At 44.0% G+C, this 21868-nt stretch overlaps 1 protein-coding gene across 2 annotated transcripts in view; it reads right to left on the reverse strand.

The window, feature by feature from the left end:
- The window catches only part of LOC118367365 (mannosyl-oligosaccharide 1,2-alpha-mannosidase IA), a 204358-nt gene that overhangs the window by 105857 nt on the left and 76633 nt on the right, over positions 1 to 21868 (reverse strand). For both annotated transcript variants that reach the window (XM_035750748.2, XM_035750749.2), the window contains exon 2: positions 4681 to 4777. In XM_035750748.2, the coding sequence (XP_035606641.1) occupies positions 4681 to 4777 (97 nt within the window). The remainder of the gene's footprint in view (positions 1 to 4680; positions 4778 to 21868) is intronic.

Genomic DNA, 21868 nt, shown 5'->3' on the forward strand with positions numbered 1-21868 from the left:
GAGTGTTTCTTGGTAGTCTTAAACAAATCTACTTTGAAGCAAATGTATTCACCTCACACACATGGCTATGGGCTTAAAAAAGACACCTGTTAAAAATCTATTACATTTTGACATCACAGAGGACTAAAATATAACAAAACAGTTTGACATAGAAACACCCGATTTTCTGCGTACATTTTTGAAAAATGATTAATTATTCATAATTTCATAACATTCCACCAATTTGGCCACTAGAGCGCACTTTGGTCATTCGACTGCAGGAAAGGGCTACCCTAACCCTAATTGTAACCCTAACCCCTAAACCTAAAATAGCCTTTGTCCTTGTGGGGACCAGCAAAATGCCTGCACTTGTCTGAATGTTCCTTGTTTTACGATCTTTGTGAGGACTTCTGGTCCCCACAAGGACAGTAAAACCACAAAAAAAACACACACAAGCTAATCTGCCAGTGTGACACATTATGTCTCTTCTTTACCAGTCAAAGGCATTACATGAAGAACAACATTTCTCATGCCACATTAAAGATTAAACCAACCTTCCATGCTGTCACAGGGATTTCAATTCCATAACACATCCAGTTTCAATGTGTCATGTTTGAGTATGTTAACATCCGTCCTCGATTGTACTCGGCATATCAACAGCACTCATTTCATTTCTCTAAGCATCCGGCCATGACACATTTAGAAGACTTGTTGTCCAATTAGCCTTGTCTGTGTAAATAGAAAGCTGAGTAAATAGATGTCTGTCAAATATAACAATGCTAACAAAGAACCATCTGAGGCTCAGAGACCAAATGAAACGTGACTTGAAAGTGATATCCAATTAAGATGGCCAGCTGTCAATCTAGAATAAGATCTGCTCGCATGTTCTGTTGTCTATGCTAAGCGAAATCTGTCGTTTAACCTCTAAATGTCTAAGCCATTGGGGGACGGGACGGGACGGGACGGGACGGGGGGTGTTTTTAGATGGCCATACCATGGATAACACCATCGTGTTTGTGAGGGTCTTACCTTTCCATAGAGGGGTCATATTATTTTTGTAGGCCAAACCGTCCGGCCGCTACAGACGTTTTCGTGAGGAGACCTGGTCTAACAAATAGAGCTGTAGCTCTTCCACTTTCCACCGCAGACACGGAAGGACAATATAGGCAGATGCGGTGGATGGAGTTGCAGCCCATGCAAAACAACAGATACACTATACATACAAAAGACTCTGGGCAGCCCTTCAAATGTGTGGATTTGTCTATTTCAGCCACACCCATTGCTGTCAGGAGTATAAAAGCTTTTGTCGGGAGCTTCACAAAATTGGTTTCCATGGCCGCACACAAGCCCAAGATCACCATGCACAATGCCAAGTGTCGGCTGGAGGACGCCATTGGACTTTGGAACAGTGGAAACGCGTTCTCTGGACTGATGAATCCTGCTTCACCATCTGGCAGCCCAACAGACAAATCTGAGTTTGGCAGGTGCCAGGAGAACGCTACCTGCCTCAATGCATAGTGCCAACTGTAAAGGTTGGTGGAGGAGGAATAATGGTCTGGGGCTGTTTTTCATGGTTCGGGTTAGGCCCCTTAGTTCCAGTGAAGGGAAATCTTAACGCTACAGCATACAATGACATTCTAGACGATTCTGTGCTATTTGTGGCAACAGTTTTGGGAAGGCCCTTTCCTGTTTCATCATGACAATGCCCCTGTGCACAAATGTAGGTCTATACAGAAATAGTTTGTTGAGATAGGTGTGGAAGAACTTGACTGGCCTGCACAGAGACCTGACCTCAACCCCATTGAACACCTTTGGGATGAATTTGAATGCCAACTGCGAGCCAGGTCTATTCACCCAACACCAGTGCCCTACATCACTAATGCTCTTGTGGCTGAAAGGAAGCAAGTCCCCGCAGGAATGTTCCAACATCTAGTGGCAAGCCTTCCCAGAAGAATCAATAGACTCTTAAGGATTAAACAGAAGGTCTAAGTAAACACTGCGTTAAGCTTGTCCACCTACGAGAATTGTTTCAGCATTCAACAATGTGATATATCACATTCATGATTCAACTTTACTTTTAAAAACATTTTTTTTTTTTTATTTTTTTTACATCAGAGCAACCTATGATACAACTAGGAGTTAGAGATTATGCTGCCACTTATCCTTCCCTATATTTTTCAAAATGAGCATTGGAACAACATACAATTGTACTTACAAGTGTATAATAATCATAATCAAAATATGTGAGTGGTATGAATTGTTCTCACCTGGTTCCTGTCATAGCAAATATGTGTGGGTCTTGCAAAAAAAATGTTAATGTGGAATTATAATGATTAAATGCTTTTAAAAAGTTGCAAATGAGGTGTAGTTGGTCAGAACAACTCAATGTTCTGTAAACTCCCACGTGAAGTTCACTCCCACACATAAACACAAGAGCCTTCAGCACTTTAGGATTCTACTGTGCCATTACTCGTGAAAATAATGTGAACACTTCAGTATTCTCTCTGTGTAGTTGTCCAGCAGCACTACAACCTTTTCATGGGCAAAGAGGGGAAAGCGTGACGTCTTGAACCACAACTCACAAAGAGAGAAGGAAAAGAGAGAATAAAATAGGAGGTTGCAGAGAAAGAGGATGGCGAGAGAAGAGAGGCAGCAGCAGATGGGTTCTACCTCTCGTTCGGGGGCTTTGACTGAGTCTGGAGTGAGAGAGAGAGCAGGAGGGATGTTTCAGTGACTTTCAGCATATTTATAACATGCTTGTGACAAGTAGGCTAACCGAGGAGCCAATCTCACCCAGTCTCTGTTTACTCATGGGATTAAATTAAAAGAACACAGCATCCAATTTCACACCTGGCTTCCTTCAACGTAGCACTCCTCCAGCACAGTGTGACAGTCACCCACAGCACAACCTCTCGCCTCTCTTCCCTCCCCACATGTTCCTCAGTATTAGCAAACGGAGCGTGGAGAGAGAAAACCATGTCAGATTTCCAACGGAATGGAAGTTCATTTGCTTAGTGGGATTAGCGATATCGGGTTGAAGTGGTAAGCCGATCTCTTTTCCCAGAGATTTGAAAGAATAGAGACAATTTTGAGAGACGAATGTACTGATTACCGATTTCCACAGCTATCTTCCCTGCAAATATCTAGCTGATCAGTATAGGGGGGTACTTATTTCAGAGGCTAATTACGTTACTCGGATAAAGGAAGCAATTAAAAGATAAACACCAGTCGGAGTTTGGTGACCTCTAACCTCTAAGAGCAGCTGTCTGTGTTATTTCTACATTTCCCCGCGTAATGGTACTTTAGTGGTACTGTGTACTTAGGTAGAGCAGAAATGTCAATACTATTTAGAAGATGTAAGGTTTTCCCATACGTTACAGAGGGTCTACACAGCTGCTGAATGTACAGATATTTCTTTAAAGGATCTTTCAGGCAGCTGCCATACGGGTTCCTTACCAGAATGATCATAATGGTGACCCATACGTTACTAGACGTAAGATCTTAAGTTGAGCCAGTTTGCTCCTGGTGGAAAATAATCGGGCAGCAAAAAGAAATGTGAATGATTATGTGGATTATGATTAATGAACATTTTGGCAGGGGTTGTAAGGGAAAATCAAGTCTAAACTTTCTGAGCAGAAATGGCAAACTTTAGAAGCCTAACAAAACCTCCAATACACTACAGGTTTTAAATGTCCTGTGTTGCAGGAAAGTTCCCAGACTGATCAAATTAAAATCTGACATTTGCAGGGCTATGAAATGCAACCAGACATCATGCAGAGGTTGGATAAGGTCTCTTCTGTAGTTCTTAATTCCAACACATGGGGAAGAGAGAAGGCTGAGTGATCACCCTATTTGCATAATGTATGGCATTTACATGAATACTACAGTACAATTCACATTTACATGTATTTTCTATTCGGGAAGACACATTATCGTATTACTACTACATGATGAGAGACAGAAAAGAGATGCCATCAAACCGCTGAGAGAAAGGTGAGCATTGTTTCCCATAATGGCCTCAATACTCCACAATCCCAGGAGACAGGATGTGGAGGAAGTCAGGCGTGTCAGACAAAGGCCCACCAACCCAATCCTCATTAAAAGATGATCCCACTTTTATTAAGAGCTTTATCACCGGATATCCTGTGGCTCAGATGTGTGTGTTTGTGTGTATGCGTGTCATTAGGTACCTGAGCAATCTTCTGGTACCATGTCCGATTAATGCCCACACAATGACAACGTGGTGTAAAGGCTGCCGGGGCAGATCACAGTCCGATGGTAAAGAACCATTCTGACAGGGGGGTTCATATACACCGACAGGTGGGAAATGCACATAACTTGCACTGCTAGTCAGGAAGCCTATAGCCTTTTCCAACTACAGTACAACCATATGCAACACAACAAAGATTCTGAAATAATGGTAGCCAGGGGATCCGCAACCTGCATGCCTCTAAAATGTTGACGAGCGAAAAATACCTTCCACATTGAGAGCATCTTCATCTTTGAGCGATTGGCATTAATGAAAACTCTTTGACCTAGAGGTCGACTAAGGCCCACAGACAATTGTGTGTCCATGACTGCAGACCATTTGTGTGTAACATGACTGTTTTTGACAAAGACTAAGACCTTCGCGAGCAGCTCCCCAGTAACCTGTGGGGGCCTATGGGGCCTTTTAGCCTGGGGCCACAAAACACCACTCACCAAACATGTTCCCAATGTGGCCATTCCTGGTCAGGGGCCGTAGCTCGTTCCTGCCCCAGGCGAAGCTCTTGTAGTTGTCCCAGGCAAACTTCATCATCTGAAACACAAAAACAGGGTTAAGAACACAGGTCAGTCACTAAACTGATGGCAAACCTCCTGATTCACAACAGCCTTAATTAAACTGGAATGGTGGCCTGCAGCAATGTCAATGATGGATTATTGTTTTGCTGTGGATTTAAGACAGGCATGCAATTATCACACATAAAACACACAGGTAAACAATCCCATTGACAATACCTCCAACAAACCCTGTTAAATCAAATTGAAAACAAGGTGGATCGCCATTCTCCTTCCAAAAACTTTCCAAGATCTCCTAAATTAAAAATAATCATGTTTTTTCCCACTGACCGATATGGTCAAAGTGATTTGATTGTGTTATGCCAACAACAAAAGTAACCAAGTTTTCTGCATTTTAGGCAGTGTAAAATTAAGGGGTTTAGGGTAGATTGGTATCTACAGAACAAAAAATGTGGATTTGTTTATTCATTTAACTAGGCAAGCCAGTTAAGAACAAATTCTTATTTACAGTGACGGCCTACCCAGGCCAAACCCGGACGAAGCTGGGCCAATTGTGCGCCACCCTATGGCACTCCCAATCACGGCCGGATGTGATTCAGCCTGGATTCGAACCGGGGACTAAAGTGATGCCTCTCGCACTGAGGATGCAGTGACTTAGACCGCTGTGCCACTCAGGAGCCCAATTGAATGACGATGGCTGGAAGAGCCAATGCATCAAATTAATGTACAAATTCAGGACTAGGCAGATACTGACAGCAGGCGAGGCAATGTTTCAGGCAATGTTCGCGTTTGTTTTCTCTTCTCTCGGAGGCGATAAACTTCGAGAGTATATTTGTTAATACGTACATTTTGTTTTGATGTTGAGTGAAGGCTATGCAAGTTCGTGCTGCTGTGTGGCTGTGGCTGAGCTTTTACTGGCCTTTCTGGAAACTATGTTGCAGACCTCCAGTACAATCACCTGGACGTCTGTCATAGCTTTTTTTCTGCAGTGAAATATAGTGTACTATCAACGAGGATAGGAATATTAGTAGCATATGATCTTCTGAATATGAATCGATCCTAAAAACACAAAAAGGGACACTTAAGCCCACTGCTATAAATGTAAATATTGAAACAAAAGCATAAATCCTACTTCCTGTAAATCTCCCACTGAGGAAATGAGCTAACCACCACACCACCCCAGCATGTCAGAATTTGATTTGGTGGACTGACACACCAGGAACAGTCTTTTTTTTCCAGAGGCGGAGTGGTAATATGATGTGATTTACATGGTGAATACTGAATGAGTCTGTGGTAGTCTCCAGAGGTTAATTGAGAACAGGCTAGCAGCATCCATCTAAGCCCAAGACACACGTGCAACATATACTGACCCAAAATATAAACCGCAACATGTAAAGCGTCGGTGCCGTGTTTCATGAGCTGAAATAAAAGATCTCAGAAATGTTTCATGTGCACAAAAAGCTTATTTCTCTCAAATATGGTGCGCAAATGAGTCTATGAGAGAGTGTTCTCACATATAACAGCTAAAGCCTCCGTAACAGGGAGGGAAGACATTCTTCAGATCGAAAAGCACTAGCAACTGGTGACAAAAGGGGTCAAGGTTGAAGAAAGGAGCTTTTGGGCTGGAGCTACCTGGGCTGGTGAGTTACAGCAGTAATGGAGTCAGCGCGGCTTGCATCATTGAAGGTCGGGCTTTCAGTGACCATGAGTGAATGGTGGAAACAGGCAGAAACAACAACATCCTGCTTGGTGGCCTAATGCAGGTTCACACACACATGTACACAAACGCTTGCTCACCCATCCACATACACACACAGGGATGCGACAGTCACCACAGGTGCACACTCAGTGTCATTGTTGAGCCTTTGCGGAATAGCCGTGCCAGCCAATTTGAGTGGGCATCGTTTCAAAAGGAGCTTTCTCGCCTAGAGATATGCCGATATTAACGCCAATAATTTATGCAGGACCGCATCCAGTGAAAGTAAGGAACTAGCTTGAGACATGATTTGGAGATTAGAATCAAGGATATTGATGGTGCAAATTTGTTTGCAAGGCAATAACTCTTCAGGCAGGGCCAGAAAGACGAGCCTAGGCGTTGGGTGCAAGAGAGGACACTAAAGTTTACATTACCAGACAAAATACTTCTCTCAGAGCAAAGGATTCGGGTTTCAGTTGAAATAGACTTTTTCTAAATGCTAGTCTGGCTCTACTCCCCAGGGATAGAAAGTTTGACATAAATGCTGGGGTTTTGTAAACGTTTGGACTCTGTGTTAGCCTTATCTGGACCGGGGAAGCTCTGAAGTTAAAGCACAGAATAACTGAGTGTGTAGAGATTGCAGAATGCAATCTGTACAGAATGAGAAACGGCAGCAGGAAATATCCCAGAATAATGCAAACTTGCCAGATGCTGTGTTTTCTGATATCATTTCAATTGTAATATTCAGGTCCAGTGGCAGAGTAATCTACACAGAGATTGTCAAATGTACAGAATAATAGATAACGTGTTCACTCAGATAATTCCTCAAAAGTAGTTGGGCGCTGAATCCTCGTATCAAATATATTTCGAGTTAACGCAGCAAGATTAGAGAGCGTTCCGCTTGTTTACTGGAACGTACAGGCATCACTCACAGCCCACTTCCTGAGTCTTACTCCGCACTGTTCCCCCAGTGGCTCTAGCAGCCAGCTGGATGTGATGCTCCACACAGACTGTAGATACAACACGGAGATCATTACTGATGGTTCCACACCAGAGGGGAGGAGGAGGACACCGGCCTGTATGATTATATCCCCTGGCAATGTTGTGATCAGTAGGGCGGCGTGAGATGACCAGGGTCAGAGACCGCCAGGATCACATGCCATGATCATCAGCAGCAGCAGCCACACACAACACACACACACACACACACACACACACACACACACACACACACACACACACACACACACACACACACACACACACACACACACACACACACACACACACACACACACACACACACACACACACACACACACACAATCAGAGACCACATCAATCGATAGCACCCACGACAGCCCTAGCACGCTTCCACCCAGGCAACCTTTCTAGGAGAGCAAATGGATGGGGGCAGACTGTTGCCAGGGGTAAATACGCTGGACATACGGCGCCTGTCGTAACTGCTCTTTGGCTCATTAATTGGCTGGTTGTTGGGCAAAGCAGTTCAATAGCAGCCAGTGATAAAAATGAATCACACATTTATCAGGATGCAATTTGCCAATTCCCTTCCCTGAGGTCGGAAGTCAACACTTTCCAACATGACTCTCGAGGATTTTCGCACGACAACACTCAACATGAAAAACAAGATGGCTTAGAGCGCTTCAGTGAATATGCTACCACCAAACAGATTCATCACAATCTCCTGGGAAAGATGCAGTATCACCGGTTTTAATCGTAGCAAATACAACAACACGATGAGCAAAGAAAATCATTACAGAGACATTTGTTTTCCTTACATTAATGAGAAAACTCACTGTCTGATCATTTGACGAAAGGCGCTGAAAGACTTTAGGTTTTCTAATCAAAATCAGCGGTAGATAAGCAGCAAACGCCACAAACACACCATGGACATGCCAAGCCTGGTATGGGGTCCATTTTAGGACACCCTCAGCCTCAAGGAGGGTTAACGATTGACACGAAAAGGGGTTGAGGTTAGAGGCTGAGGGTGGCCTAAAATGGATACCATACTCTAGGTCACAACTACCCTCTCCTCTGTAAAGGGTTAAAAGAGCAGAGTATTGACCAGCAGGAAACACAACGAGCCCCTAGTGTGTAAACCACTACCCCTGGACCAGATGAAAATAAAGGGCAGCCATTAATAAACTGGCTGCTGGTCCACTTCAGCCTATCAGCTCAGCACGGTTTCTCAGCAGGGGACACACTGGCCTGTCTTTACTCAGCACTTGACAGACAGCATTGGCATGCTGGGAGGAAAACGGGCTTCTGTAATGGAGCAGGGCACATGAAGAGAAGGTGACAACGGGACCTTTAACCCTATGGTTGTTCCTGAAGTAAGGCTGGCACTGAAAAATGTCCTTAAAGCAAAATGATATGATTGTCCATATTAGGACAGCCTCAGTCCCAAAGACTATATACACCTTCTCTTCAATTTGTTCCAGTACGCACCAATCAACAGTCTGCTGTGCTGTTGCGGCTGCAGAGACAACATTTCGAGAGCTTGTGACTACAAGGTGCCATCTGCAAAAGGAAGATTCTGAGATAATTGGCTTTAAAGTTCCGAACCCTCATTAGTTTGAATGGTGTATTCTTTTACACTTAACAACATGAATTGGGGGTATTTAGAGTATTATTTAGGTAGAGAACATTGAACAGAACAAGGTTAAGTCAGTAACTCAGTTGTAGATAGAAACGTATAGTCCCAAGCTCTCGATTTGCCACCTTCTTAATAATCACCTATTTGCACAAACAAAAACTGTGAAGGTACGGGCACCCACACATTATTGGTAAAAGTGGAGCATATGTGTTTGTGCACTCTCCAAGGTGATTCACACCTTATCCTTATTATGAATTATTAATCATCACATTACAAAATAATGCTAGCAGAAAAACAAGCTTGAACGTTTGTATTGAGAGAGCCTGTAATGTCATGCACTATATGGAGTGGATTGGGAGCTTGGTGGTCATTAATATAGACCAGGTCTGTTGTGTTAGAACGGACACGCAACAGCAGCTCTGAACATAGCCTGTGTACCCCTGTAGCAGGGTTTTAACACACAGCTTAGCAGCAAACTTTTTTTACTGGATCCAATATAGAATGTTGCTATATAAAGTCATCCATATATTATCTGATTTTGGATAATGTATCCAAATGTATTCATTCCTAATGCTTCACTCAAAATACTCACATCAACTCAGCAAAAAAAAAAAAAAAAAAAAACAGCCTCTCACTGTCAACTGCGTTCATTTTTAGATAAACTTAACATGTGTAAATATTTGTATGAACATAACAAGATTCAACAACTGAGACATAAACTGAACAAGTTCGACAGACATGTGACTAACAGAAATGGAACAAAGGGGATGGTCAAAATCAAAAGTAACAGTCAGTGTCTGGTGTGGCCACCAGCTGCATTGAGTACTGCAGTGCATCTCCTCCTCATGGACTGCACCATATTTGCCAGTTCTTGCTGTGAGATGTTAACCCACTCTTCCACCAAGGCACCTGCAAGTTCCCGGACATTTCTGGGGGGAATGGCCCTAGCCCTCCAACAGCTACCGGACGTGCTCATTGGGATTGAGATCCGGGCTCTTCGCTCGCCATGGCAGAACACTGACATTCCTGTCTTGCAGGAAATCCCGCACAGAACGAGCAGTATGGCATTGTCATGCTGGAGGGTCATGTCAGGATGAGCCTGCAAGAAGGGTACCACATGAGGGAGGAGGATGTCCTCCCTGTAACACACAGAGTTGAGATTGCCTGCAATGACAACAAGCTCAGTACGATGATGCCGTGACACACCGCCCTAGACCATGACGGACCTGATACCTCCTAATCGATCCTGCTCTAGAGTACAGGCCTCGGTGTAACGCTCATTCCTTTGTCGATAAATGCGGAATCTGACCATCATCCCTGGTGAGAGAAAACCGCGACTCGTCAGTTAAGAGCACTTTGCCAGTTCTGTCTGGTCCAGCGATGGTGGGTTTGTGCCCATAGGCGATGTTGTTGCCGGTGATGTCTGGTGAGGACCTGCCTTACAACAGGCCTATAAGCCCTCAGTCTAGCCTCTCTCAGCCTATTGCGGACAGTCTGAACACTGATGGAGGGATTGTGCGTTCCTGGTGTAACTCGGGCAGTTGTTGTTGCCATCCTGTACCTGTCCCGCAGGTGTGATGTTCGGATGTATCGATCCTTTGCAGGTGTTGTTACACGTCGTCTGCCACTGCGAGGACGATAAGCTGTCCGTCCTGTCTCCCTGTAGCTCTGTCTTAGGCATTTCACAGTACGGACATTGCAATTTATTGCCCTGGCCACATCTGCAGTCCTCATGCCTCCTTGCAGCATGCCTAAGGCACGTTCACACAGATGAGCAGGGACCCTGGGCATCTTTCTTTTGGTGTTTTTCATAGTCAGTTGAAAGATCTCTTTATAGTGTCCTAAGTTTTCACAACTGTGACCTTAATTGCCTGCCCTCTGGTAAGCTGTTAGTGTCTTAACGACCGTTCCACAGGTGCACGTTCATTAACTGTTTATGGCTCATTGAACAAGCATGGGAAACAGTGTTTAAACCCTTTACAATGAAGATCTGTGAAGCTATTTGGATTTTTACAAATGTTCTTTTAAAGACAGGGTCCTGAAAAAGTGACGTTTCTTTTTTTGCTGAGTTTACATCCCATTACCCACAAAGAGATTAGGAAAACTGTATCAAGCATATTTGGACTAAAGAGAGCTTTTATTTTTGATTGGAGAAGCAGTGCATCACGTTGGAAATGTATCAACTGCGTTGAATGTAATTCTTAGAAACCCAAATGGTGCTTCCAGCGTGGATTGGATCACTGAGCTGGTGCATAACAAACACTTTATCAAACACATGGCATCGCAAGCTGTGCAGGGACCAACATGTGTACAGTCTGCCACCCAAAAGAGGTAGAGAGAGAAAGCCCGGGCTTCGACTGGCAAGCCGCAACGCTATGTCGCCTTTTCCGGATGCCTAACTATGGCAGATCTCCCGCTTAGCCAGCACAGTGAGGGTCCTCGTCACAATGATATTTAATCGATACCTCCATGGTTATGTGAGACCCTTCAAAGTGCCTACTCTTGAATTATAAATCCCTCCGCATCGCAAAGACTGAAAGAGGGAAAACATTTGACAGGCATTCAGTACCCAACTACAGAGAGTTAGCCTGTATGGAACGATGGAGATGGAGATGGAGATGGAGGGAGGGCTAAATCAATTAGCAGGATGGCTAAAACTTCTTCTTTGGCAGAGGGTAAGAGTCAGGAATCAGGAATATTATTAATATAGCATAGGAAACTGACAGAGAGACAGGAATCAGGAATATTATTAATATAGCATAGGAAACTGACAGAGAGACAGGAATCAGGAATATTATTAATATAGCATAGGAAACTGACAGAGAGACAGGAATCAGGAATATTATTAATATAGCATAGGAAACTGACAGAGAGACAGGAATCAGGAATATTATTAATATAGCATAGGAAACTGACAGAGAGACAGGAATCAGGAATATTATTAATATAGCATAGGAAACTGACAGAGAGACAGGAATCAGGAATATTATTAATATAGCATAGGAAACTGACAGAAAGACACGAATCAGGAATATTATTAATATAGCATAGGAAACTGACAGAAAGACAGGAATCAGGAATATTATTAATATAGCATAGGAAACTGACAGAAAGACAGGAATCAGGAATATTATTAATATAGCATAGGAAACTGACAGAAAGACACGAATCAGGAATATTATTAATATAGCATAGGAAACTGACAGAAAGACAGAAATCAGGAATATTATTAATATAGCATAGGAAACTGACAGAAAGACACGAATCAGGAATATTATTAATATAGCATAGGAAACTGACAGAAAGACAGGAATCAGGAATATTATTAATATAGCATAGGAAACTGACAGAGAGACAGGAATCAGGAATATTATTAATATAGCATAGGAAACTGACAGAAAGACAGGAATCAGGAATATTATTAATATAGCATAGGAAACTGACAGAAAGACACGAATCAGGAATATTATTAATATAGCATAGGAAACTGACAGAGAGACAGGAATCAGGAATATTATTAATATAGCATAGGAAACTGACAGAAAGACAGAAATCAGGAATATTATTAATATAGCATAGGAAACTGACAGAAAGACAGGAATCAGGAATATTATTAACATAGCATAGGAAACTGACAGAAAGACCGGAATCAGGAATATTATTAATATAGCATAGGAAACTGACAGAAAGACCGGAATCAGGAATATTATTAACATAGCATAGGAAACTGACAGAAAGACCGGAATCAGGAATATTATTAACATAGCATAGGAAACTGACAGAAAGCTTTCCAGATCACACTTTTGAAGGATATCAACCCTTTAATGGCACTGCATTCCTTAAAAATCACGTTCCTGGAAATCCAAGGTATATGCATACTGATTGCCGAATAAGGACACGCACAGAGACACCATTTTTTACATCCCTGATAACAGAGAATAGAGAGTGAACAAGACATTTTTCATATGGAAGAGAATAAGGATACTGTGGGGGCTAAAATAGCTCCCACCTCACCTCCATGCAGTTACAATTGTCTAATGCTTCAAGAGGGGTCAATATCTGAGAGGCCCAATATCTGAGGTGAAAATTATAGTGAAGCGTAATGCCAACCTGCACTGCTCTCCTGTCTACCCCATACCTTCCTCAAACCATTCTGCCCAGCAACAGGGTAGACTTGTTTGATATGAAAAGCAATGGTCTGTGAATGGCCACGGTCTGAGCGCTTGAGCCACAGTCCATGTACAAGTACATACAGTCCAGAATGCTCAGTCGGTTGGAGCATGTTGCTGGAGGAGACATCAAGGTTGTCCGTTACACATTTCCACCTCACACATGTCGTAATAACACTTGCTATGTGATAACTAAGTCATTTTTAGATACATGTACATGAGATGAACACGAGAAGTAACAAGTGGGTTCTCAGGGGATGAATAAAGGAAGGAATAAGTGCTAGCCTATTCTACACTGGTGCACACAAGACGGCGTCAGTCAGGCAATCATCTATCCAACGTCTTAATCCTCCATCTCCTACAAAGCTGTCGATCAAACCATCATCCGCTCTCCCTCCCGGTAAGAACGGTACAGTTCCCATCCCATCTCATTTGGACCCCCACTGCTCCCAGGGGGAATGCTGCATTATTCCCCCCCAAAAATAGAGATGAGAAAAATTCCCAGACGTATCAATCGCCACTCTGACATGTTTACATCTTCTACGTCGGGCTTCTAGCCATACATCCTCATTTGGAGGGAAATGCGAGAATGGGGGGGGACAGTGCATGTGCATTAATGGAAGCTTGAAATAGTTAAACAAAAGACAAAAGAGTGTGAAATATGGAGATTCATTGTGTTTCTTCACGCACGCACGCACGCACGCACACACACACACACACACACACACACAACCCATCACAGCTCCGTGTGCAAGGCAGCCATTTAGGATTCACTTGCTTTAATCACACTCAAGTGCTGAACAGACAGTATTCAAATCCTGACAAGGCCGTGCACAATGAGAGGGACTCATCTCTGAAGACTCCAATGCCAAGCTACCCTGACTTGAGCAGTATCCATCTCTGACTTGAGCAGTATCAGTCTCTGACTTGAGCAGTATCAGTCTCTCTCTGTCTGTCTGTGTATCTTTCTATCTGGTTGATACTGGTTCTACCATGGTTTTATCTCTCTCTCTCTCTCATTTTGTCTCTATCTCTCATACGCTATTTGTCCCTCTCTCTCTCTCTGGTTCTCTCTCACCAATAACTTACTTTGACGGACTAAGAGCTGGAAAATCCATTCCTCCAAACCCCTACCACACATTGTGAGTGACAAGGAAACTGCATTCAAGATGATGTATATAAACATTACACTTCTACTAAGAGATGGATTGTATTTAAACTGAACGAGGTGTAAGCCAAGGGCCTCCTCTGGGTCCCAGCACAGATGGCGTGTTAACCTCTATCTCCACGGGGCCCTCGGGAGCCTAACAGTCCCACTGTGTCTAAAGAGTACCATTAAGAATTATAGAGCTGGCCCTACAGTGTAGAAGACTGAGTACACACACACATGCTGAACACACACAGGGCAATACGCCCTCCAGTGGATTAGATAGACAGACAGAGACACAGAGACACAGAAACACAGAGAGAAAACTATATGTCACCAAAAATGTATTAAAACGTATATAGACTTACACAGTCATTATGACACCTTCCTGAGGACGTCCTCCAACCTATCAGAGCTCTTGCAGCATGAACTGACATGTTGTCCACCCAATCAAAAGATCAGATAATGAATATAGTACTGAAAGCATAAGCTACAGCTAGCTAGCACTGCAGTGCAACAAATCTGGTGAGTAGTTGACTCAAAGAGAGAGAAAGACAGTAGTTGAACCGTTTTCAACAAATTCATTTCTTCAAAAATGAAGCAAATTTTTTCACTTTCAGTTTCACTTACTTAGCTAGCAAATGCAGCTAGCTAGTTTACCCTACTAAAACACCCTGCTCAAACAGAGGGATGCAATGTTAGCTAGCTGGCTATGATTATCCAACACTGGATCTCTTCCAAGTCAAGGTAAGCTTTTGGTTTTATTAATTTATTGCCACCGGGGCCCGCCGGTGTAACTGCTTACTGACTGTACACTGTAATGTTACTGCATGATTGTAGCGTGTTTACTAACATATTAGCTCTATTAGCTATGTTGACTAGGACGTTACTTTAGCTCATATGGGACAAAGACGTAGGCTGTGTTTAGCGGTTATGACATGGCTTGGATTAGAAAGGTTTTTTGGCCTGGTCACATACAGCTGATGTGTTGTGCATTGAAATCCACAAACGAAGGGAAAAGGTGAGAGGGGGAGAGTGCATAGAGGAGAGAAGGAATACAACGTGGCTGCTATGAAAGTGAATTGCGTTTACGTGTGATCAGGAAGACCAAAATTTGTCCATAGAAACTCTTGTTTGTCTGTCACCTACTGACAGCTACATATAGCGAGAGCAGAAGGGTCACAGAACTACTGCAGTCTCTTGACGCTAGCAATGTGTGTGTGTGTGTATTGTTTATGTGTCTGTTTCTCCAAGAAACGCATAGAAACATATGTAGCACGCTATTACTGACACATGCAAGGACACACACACACACACACACACACACACACACACACACACACACACACACACACACACACACACACACACACACACACACACACACACACACACACACACACACACACACACACACACACACTTCATCTCAATAAACACTGAAGCAGAATAACTCTGAATAACCTTTTGTTCAAATACAGTACTATGTATGCAGTTATAATACTAGCCTAAATACAGTAGGTGTGTGTACGTAGGTGTTTATGCAAATCCCTTCCCTCCCATGTGTCTGTGCGTGTGTCTCTATGGCTGCGTTTACACAGGCTAATTGGTATTTTGACTAATCAGATCAGCTCTGAAAAACATCTGATGTGATTGGTCAAAAGACCAATTAGTGGAAAAAAGATCAGAATTGGGATGCCTGTGTGAACGCAGCCAATGTGCATTTGTGCAAAGGTTTTTTTGCACGCCATCCAGAGCCTGCAAAAATACTTTAAACAGTCCCCAACCAAGTAGTATTATACCGTTCAATGTTGACCACAAAACCTCAGAAAAAAAGGATCATTTCACACCAGATACAGTAAGAAGGGGACACCATAAATATTCATATAGCGCGCCTCCAAGAGCTCGCTGCTGTCCGCCTTCCCTCCAGACACGCTGTGTAATGCAATTGTTATGTTTGTGCCACGAGCGGGTAAGTGTCTCTTTAATCTGAGAAGGGCAGGGAGGATCATAGGTAATAAATAACCCCTCCACCCTGGCGTGGCAGCTCCAGACATGAGGCCTTAACGAGGTGCTGCCTCATCACCTGGAGGGGGCGGAAAAGGGGGAGCCGATGGGGACCTCTTGGCAGAGAATGCACCGCGTCAGCTCCACAGCTCTTCACACCCTACCTTTCCCCTCCTTCTCACCACTCCCCTCACCAACTACTACTGGCTCCTACATCAGTGAGGAGCCATTTCCTCGGCTCGCCTACTGTAGCAGGACCCTGAAGGCCACCGGAGGGGTCTAACTCAGCCGCCCAACTCAGCACAATCCTGCGGGCAGTTATCACAAGCCGATAATAAAGGAGGCACCACGACAAGGGACAGCAGGATATACAGAGAGCTATAAAGTAGCTAGTTCAACTAGAAATAACGTCTGTCTGCTAGTTCCACTTGGCTTGACTACTGAGCAACTGAACACAGCCCTAATGGCAATTATAGGGAGCGATTTGTTTGAGTCATACGGGTATATATTCAATGGAATAAAAAGAGTGTGACGCAATGTTTGTTTGGGTAAATGTATTGAAATTCTAATGGTTGAGATGGCTCTGCATCTGACAAAAGGGATGCTGGGAAATGCACAGCGTGCTTGGAAATAATTGACCTTGTCAAATGGTGTCAATAGAGAGCATGTATTCAATACAGAATGTTAAAAACCTTTCTCCTTTGGCCGTAATGCTATGTTTACAGTAATTGCATACTTGGAACATAATAGATTTTTCTTGCCATGGAAACATTTTGCCATCTCTTACAAGCACAACTAATTAAAAGTACATGGTCCTTGGTTTTCGCCGTCCAATTCCTAGAGTACTTACTTTGAAATATTATCATTCGCCTTATTAATCAAAAACAGGGTGGAACATTTCTGCACATAAAAAAAAAAAATGAAATCACTTTGAAACACCATTAAATCAGTCCTTCCACTGAGTATTCTCTCTCTAACACACACACACACACACACACACACACACACACACACACACACACACACACACACACACACACACACACACACACACACACACACACACACACACACACACACACACACACACACACACACACACACACACACACACACACACTACCTGTCGTAGAGAATCTATTCGTTTATATCAAATTACTGCATCTTGTGTTCCTGTCCATGTAAAAAGGATAAAACAGCCTAATGAGCAATTTGAGGATTCAAGATCGACTATGAGGGGACTCTCCTCTGTGTACCTGTGTGAGTGTACCTGTGTGTGTGTGTGTGTGCGTGTGTGTGTGCTGTGAGTGCTCGCCAGCCTCTGTGTGCGTGCATGTGTTTGCCTGCCTGTCTGCTCGTCTCTACCTCTCTCCAGCAGAGAACTTTACCCACTTTGCGTTCCAATCAGATCATTAGGAGAGTGTGCATGGCCTGGGCCAAGAGGCCTCCAGAGTCTACAGACGTTAAATCTCCATGAAAGATTCATGCCGGGAGAGTAAAATAGCCACAAACAGCCTATTTAAATGGCTGGTTTGGGGTCCTGGGCCCTAGTTATGGTGCTGACCCGGGTTTCGGTCTGCTTAAATGCCCCCATTAGACATCATAGGGGAGCAATGAGAAGAGAAAGAGAAAGGCTCTGTCTGATATATACAACAGCCATGCTTATTTTAAGAGCAATAATCATTCAGTAATAAGTCCTTGTATTAAAGGCAATGACTAGGTGTAATGATATTGAGTCCAACTGGTAATTGAGGCGTTTGTTATATCTTCCCTTTGATGTGATTGGTGTATATTTGCCCTCTGGCATGCTTTAGTTATCTCTGTGGAGTTCTGTGTGGGCCGAGCCCGCCACGTTCTGCCCGCAGGAGCATGGAGGCGGCACTGGGTGCCTCGCAGTGCCAGTCAGAGTGGGCAAAGAGCAGGCACAGGGGAGGCTGGGGAGATGGCAGGACAGGGGCCCTGGTTCCCTGGCCTGTTTGTTCATCAGTGTACCTCTAAACATGGTCAACTTGCACAATGGGCACCAGGCTGCTGGACAGAGTGGGCAGACCATCAACCACTAATGGGCATGGGGATGGAGAGAAGGGGGCAAGGCTAGGGAGGGAGGTCCAGAGCCCTGAAGGCACAACAAAGCTGCAAGGGTACTTAGTGGTCATGGACAGTGATAGGGAACACGGAGATCAGGAATCAGCAGTATGTGTACTGGTGAGTGGGGACCCCTAGGGAAGGGGCCGTTGACCAGTGAGGCTAAATTCTATATGTGAGGGTAGAATTTCTGCAAATTCCCTGAAATTACTGTATTTGCGTAAACAAATGCTACTGGAATCCCAAAATCCACATGCTGCTTTATTGGATTTAATATGCAGAGGCATCAACACAACATCTTTCCTTTGGGTTCTGTCTAAGCCGAGGGAGAACGACAGTGCGGTAGTAGTGTGTAAGGTAAGACACTTCAGAATACAGTATATCATGGTTCAAGTTGACAAATGCACAAAGGTTGACAAATGCACAAAGCTAAAGTGAACTAGTCCGACTTTCGCTTCTCTTTTCCTTTTCTCCGGATCACCGGGCCCAATCGATAAGTGGCGTAAGAGAAGTTGATGAACTTTGAAGCGGTGGATGCCGGTGGAAGTCAAGTGCCAGCTCTCTGAAGTTCTCGGGGGAAAAAAAGCACTGTTCACAAAAAGGCCACCGCCACCCTCTCTTCTCCCCTCCCCTCCCCTCACCTCCTCATCGTCCTGACTGCAGCTCTGAGACCTCCCTCCCTTACGGCAACGTAATAACAAAGCATACATCAAGGGGACGAGGTCCAGAATGTTGTGCTCGTGAAAATAAATACAAACCAATACCAAACTTGTATTATTTAAGCGAGGGAAGAGGAGGAGGGGATGGAAAAAAAAAAGTGGTGATAGAAGGACACGCACGGAGGAGCGGAAAGTCATTTGTGAGCAAGAAATTGCCAATTTGAGTGTGCTGCCTGGGGATATGGTTCCTCTTGACGTTCCCGTGGCATCGTGTTCTGTGGATAATGACAGTGAGAGGCCACGCTTATTAGAGCCCAATCCCCCAACAACCCAGAAGTTCAAAAGGAGTGTTTTTCATGAGGATCCACAGGTGTTTCTATCCACTTACGGTAAACATGTTTTTTTTAGAGAAAGGTGGAATGCAGAGGTCTTGTTTTAAGGGAGAGAGAGAGAAGTGCAAGGAGAGCAGTTTTATGTCTGGGAGGGTGGAGGGTGAGGAAACGCGATGCTGTTAATTGCCTTCCCAAATCAAGGTAATGCAAGGTGAACTGGTTCTAAAATGAGGAAGTCATCAAAATGGAACGTCTGCCTGTCTGTCGGTATGCCTGCCTGTCTGTCATTCTGTCTCTCCTTCTCTCGGTCTGTTTGCCTGAGCAACTAGCTTTCTACCCTCCCTTACCTGTCTGAATATCACATAGCACATCACTACCCCAAACGGCCTCAACAATTCCACACCATCCATTCCACTTACCAAATGACAGAATTAATCGTTTCATCATGTTGACCAGCCGTCACAGTCTGACAGAAAGTCAAGTGACTGAGATTGTCAAGGGTATGACAAAACACCGCTTTTCCATTTTAGAGCAATCCACATAGGTCCTTCTATCAAAATCCAGTCAAATCGGTTGACAGATCTGAATTGGTTCAGCAATCTGTCAATCACCAGCCAAGCCCATGGTGAGGTGAAAGTGTGCCCATCAGGACGTCTACCAGACACAGTTGGCATCAGTCAGTGGGCTGTTTATACCCTGTGCCGGGCCAGTCTAGCTCCTCAACCAACACGATATGTGTCCACCATTGCTGACAACCCTAAATCAATATGAATTAGGACAGCCTTGATACCAGGCCTTGGTGTGCTTTCCCCAGACATTTAGACTATAATCAATGTGCTCTGAAAGGCATATTTGACTAATGGTTTATTACTTTAACAGTGCCATCCTCTGAACAGGCTCTGATATTCTACCAGTCGGGTATAGAGCTAGCTTCAAAACACCTCCCTCCCTCACACAGTACATCAAACCCGAAGACAGCCCCTTTGAACTCTGTGGTGTCACCAGCCCAACCACTGCTTTTATCCCCCGAGAGAGAGAGAGAGAGAGAGAGAGAGAGAGAGAGAGACAGAGAGCGAGAGAGAGAGGACTATGATAAGCCACTGCAAAGGCAACAGTCAACAGAGAGCACGCGTGTGGGTGCGTGTGGGTGCGTGACTTATCCTGGGAAATGACAGAATGTCGTGAACACTGCCATCACCTCTCAGTTTTACCTCATTATTACTGATGGTCCTTGATGGCATTTCCAAAGGAAACAGTGTCCTAGCTTCATCTCATGTAAGAAAAGCTAGCTCAGGAAAAAAAAACACAATTTATTTTCCTGATTTCCCTGGTCAAATTTTTCTTGAAAACATTACATTTGCATATCAGAAAAGTTCCTACAATAAATACTTATAAAGAAGAGAGGGAATATATTCAGTCTACTGTATACATACATTGTTTTTTTTCTCAGCGCGCACTGCACCCAGCCCGCCACAGGAGTCGCTAGTGCGCAATGGGACAAGGACATCCCTGTCGGCCCAACCCTCCCCTAACCCAGACGACGCTGGGCCAATTGTGCGCCGCCACGTGTGTCTCCCGGGTCGCGGCCGGCTGCGACAGAGCCTGGACTCGGACCCAGAATCTCTAGTGGCACAGCTAGCAGTGTGATGCAGTACCTTAGACCGCTGTGCCACTTCAGAAGGCCTGGGTTGCTAATCTAAGCCTCATTCCAGGAGGAGCTTAAATAATAGATGATGTCTTTGCTCAGTCAAGGTCTCTTATCAAGGAAACGCAGAGCCAGGTAAGTCATATTAATCATCTGTGCTAAAAAACATCTTTATGTGACTTTGTAGCCACACACTACAACAGTCACTACAATATACAATCCCATTCTGCACGTATTCCTATGACATTTACAAATAGCAAAATGGCTCAAATAAAATGGACTCATGACCCATACCGTGGTTTTCAATGTACGACCCGAAAAAAATGATTTTGAATGGTCGCTGTGGAGATATTGATTGTTGAACTCTACAGGAGTTCGAAACACGAAGAGAGGAAAATAGCTTTCTCGGCCTGTTCTGGCATTTCTTAAAATCAAGAGACGGATGGATACTGTTCACTCTCCACTCCACAGACCTAAATGGAGGAAATCTATGGGGTTCAATATTCCAGGGACTAATAAACACCAAGCTGAAAGACATGTGATTGGCTGTTGAAACTGACCATATGCTGGCATATTGCTCCAGTTCTAGGGATTTTGTTTTTGTTTCTCGGTTAAGGAGCGCTAGCAAATTTAGCTCTGCTGCTACATTTACGAATGTGTGTGTGTGTGTGTGTGTGTGTGTGTGTGTGTGTGTGTGTGTGTGTGTGTGTGTGTGTGTGTGTGTGTGTGTGTGTGTGTGTGTGTGTGTGTGTG

The sequence above is a fragment of the Oncorhynchus keta genome, chromosome 34, assembly GCF_023373465.1.
Source record: "Oncorhynchus keta strain PuntledgeMale-10-30-2019 chromosome 34, Oket_V2, whole genome shotgun sequence".
Classification (NCBI taxonomy): Eukaryota; Metazoa; Chordata; class Actinopteri; order Salmoniformes; family Salmonidae; genus Oncorhynchus; species Oncorhynchus keta.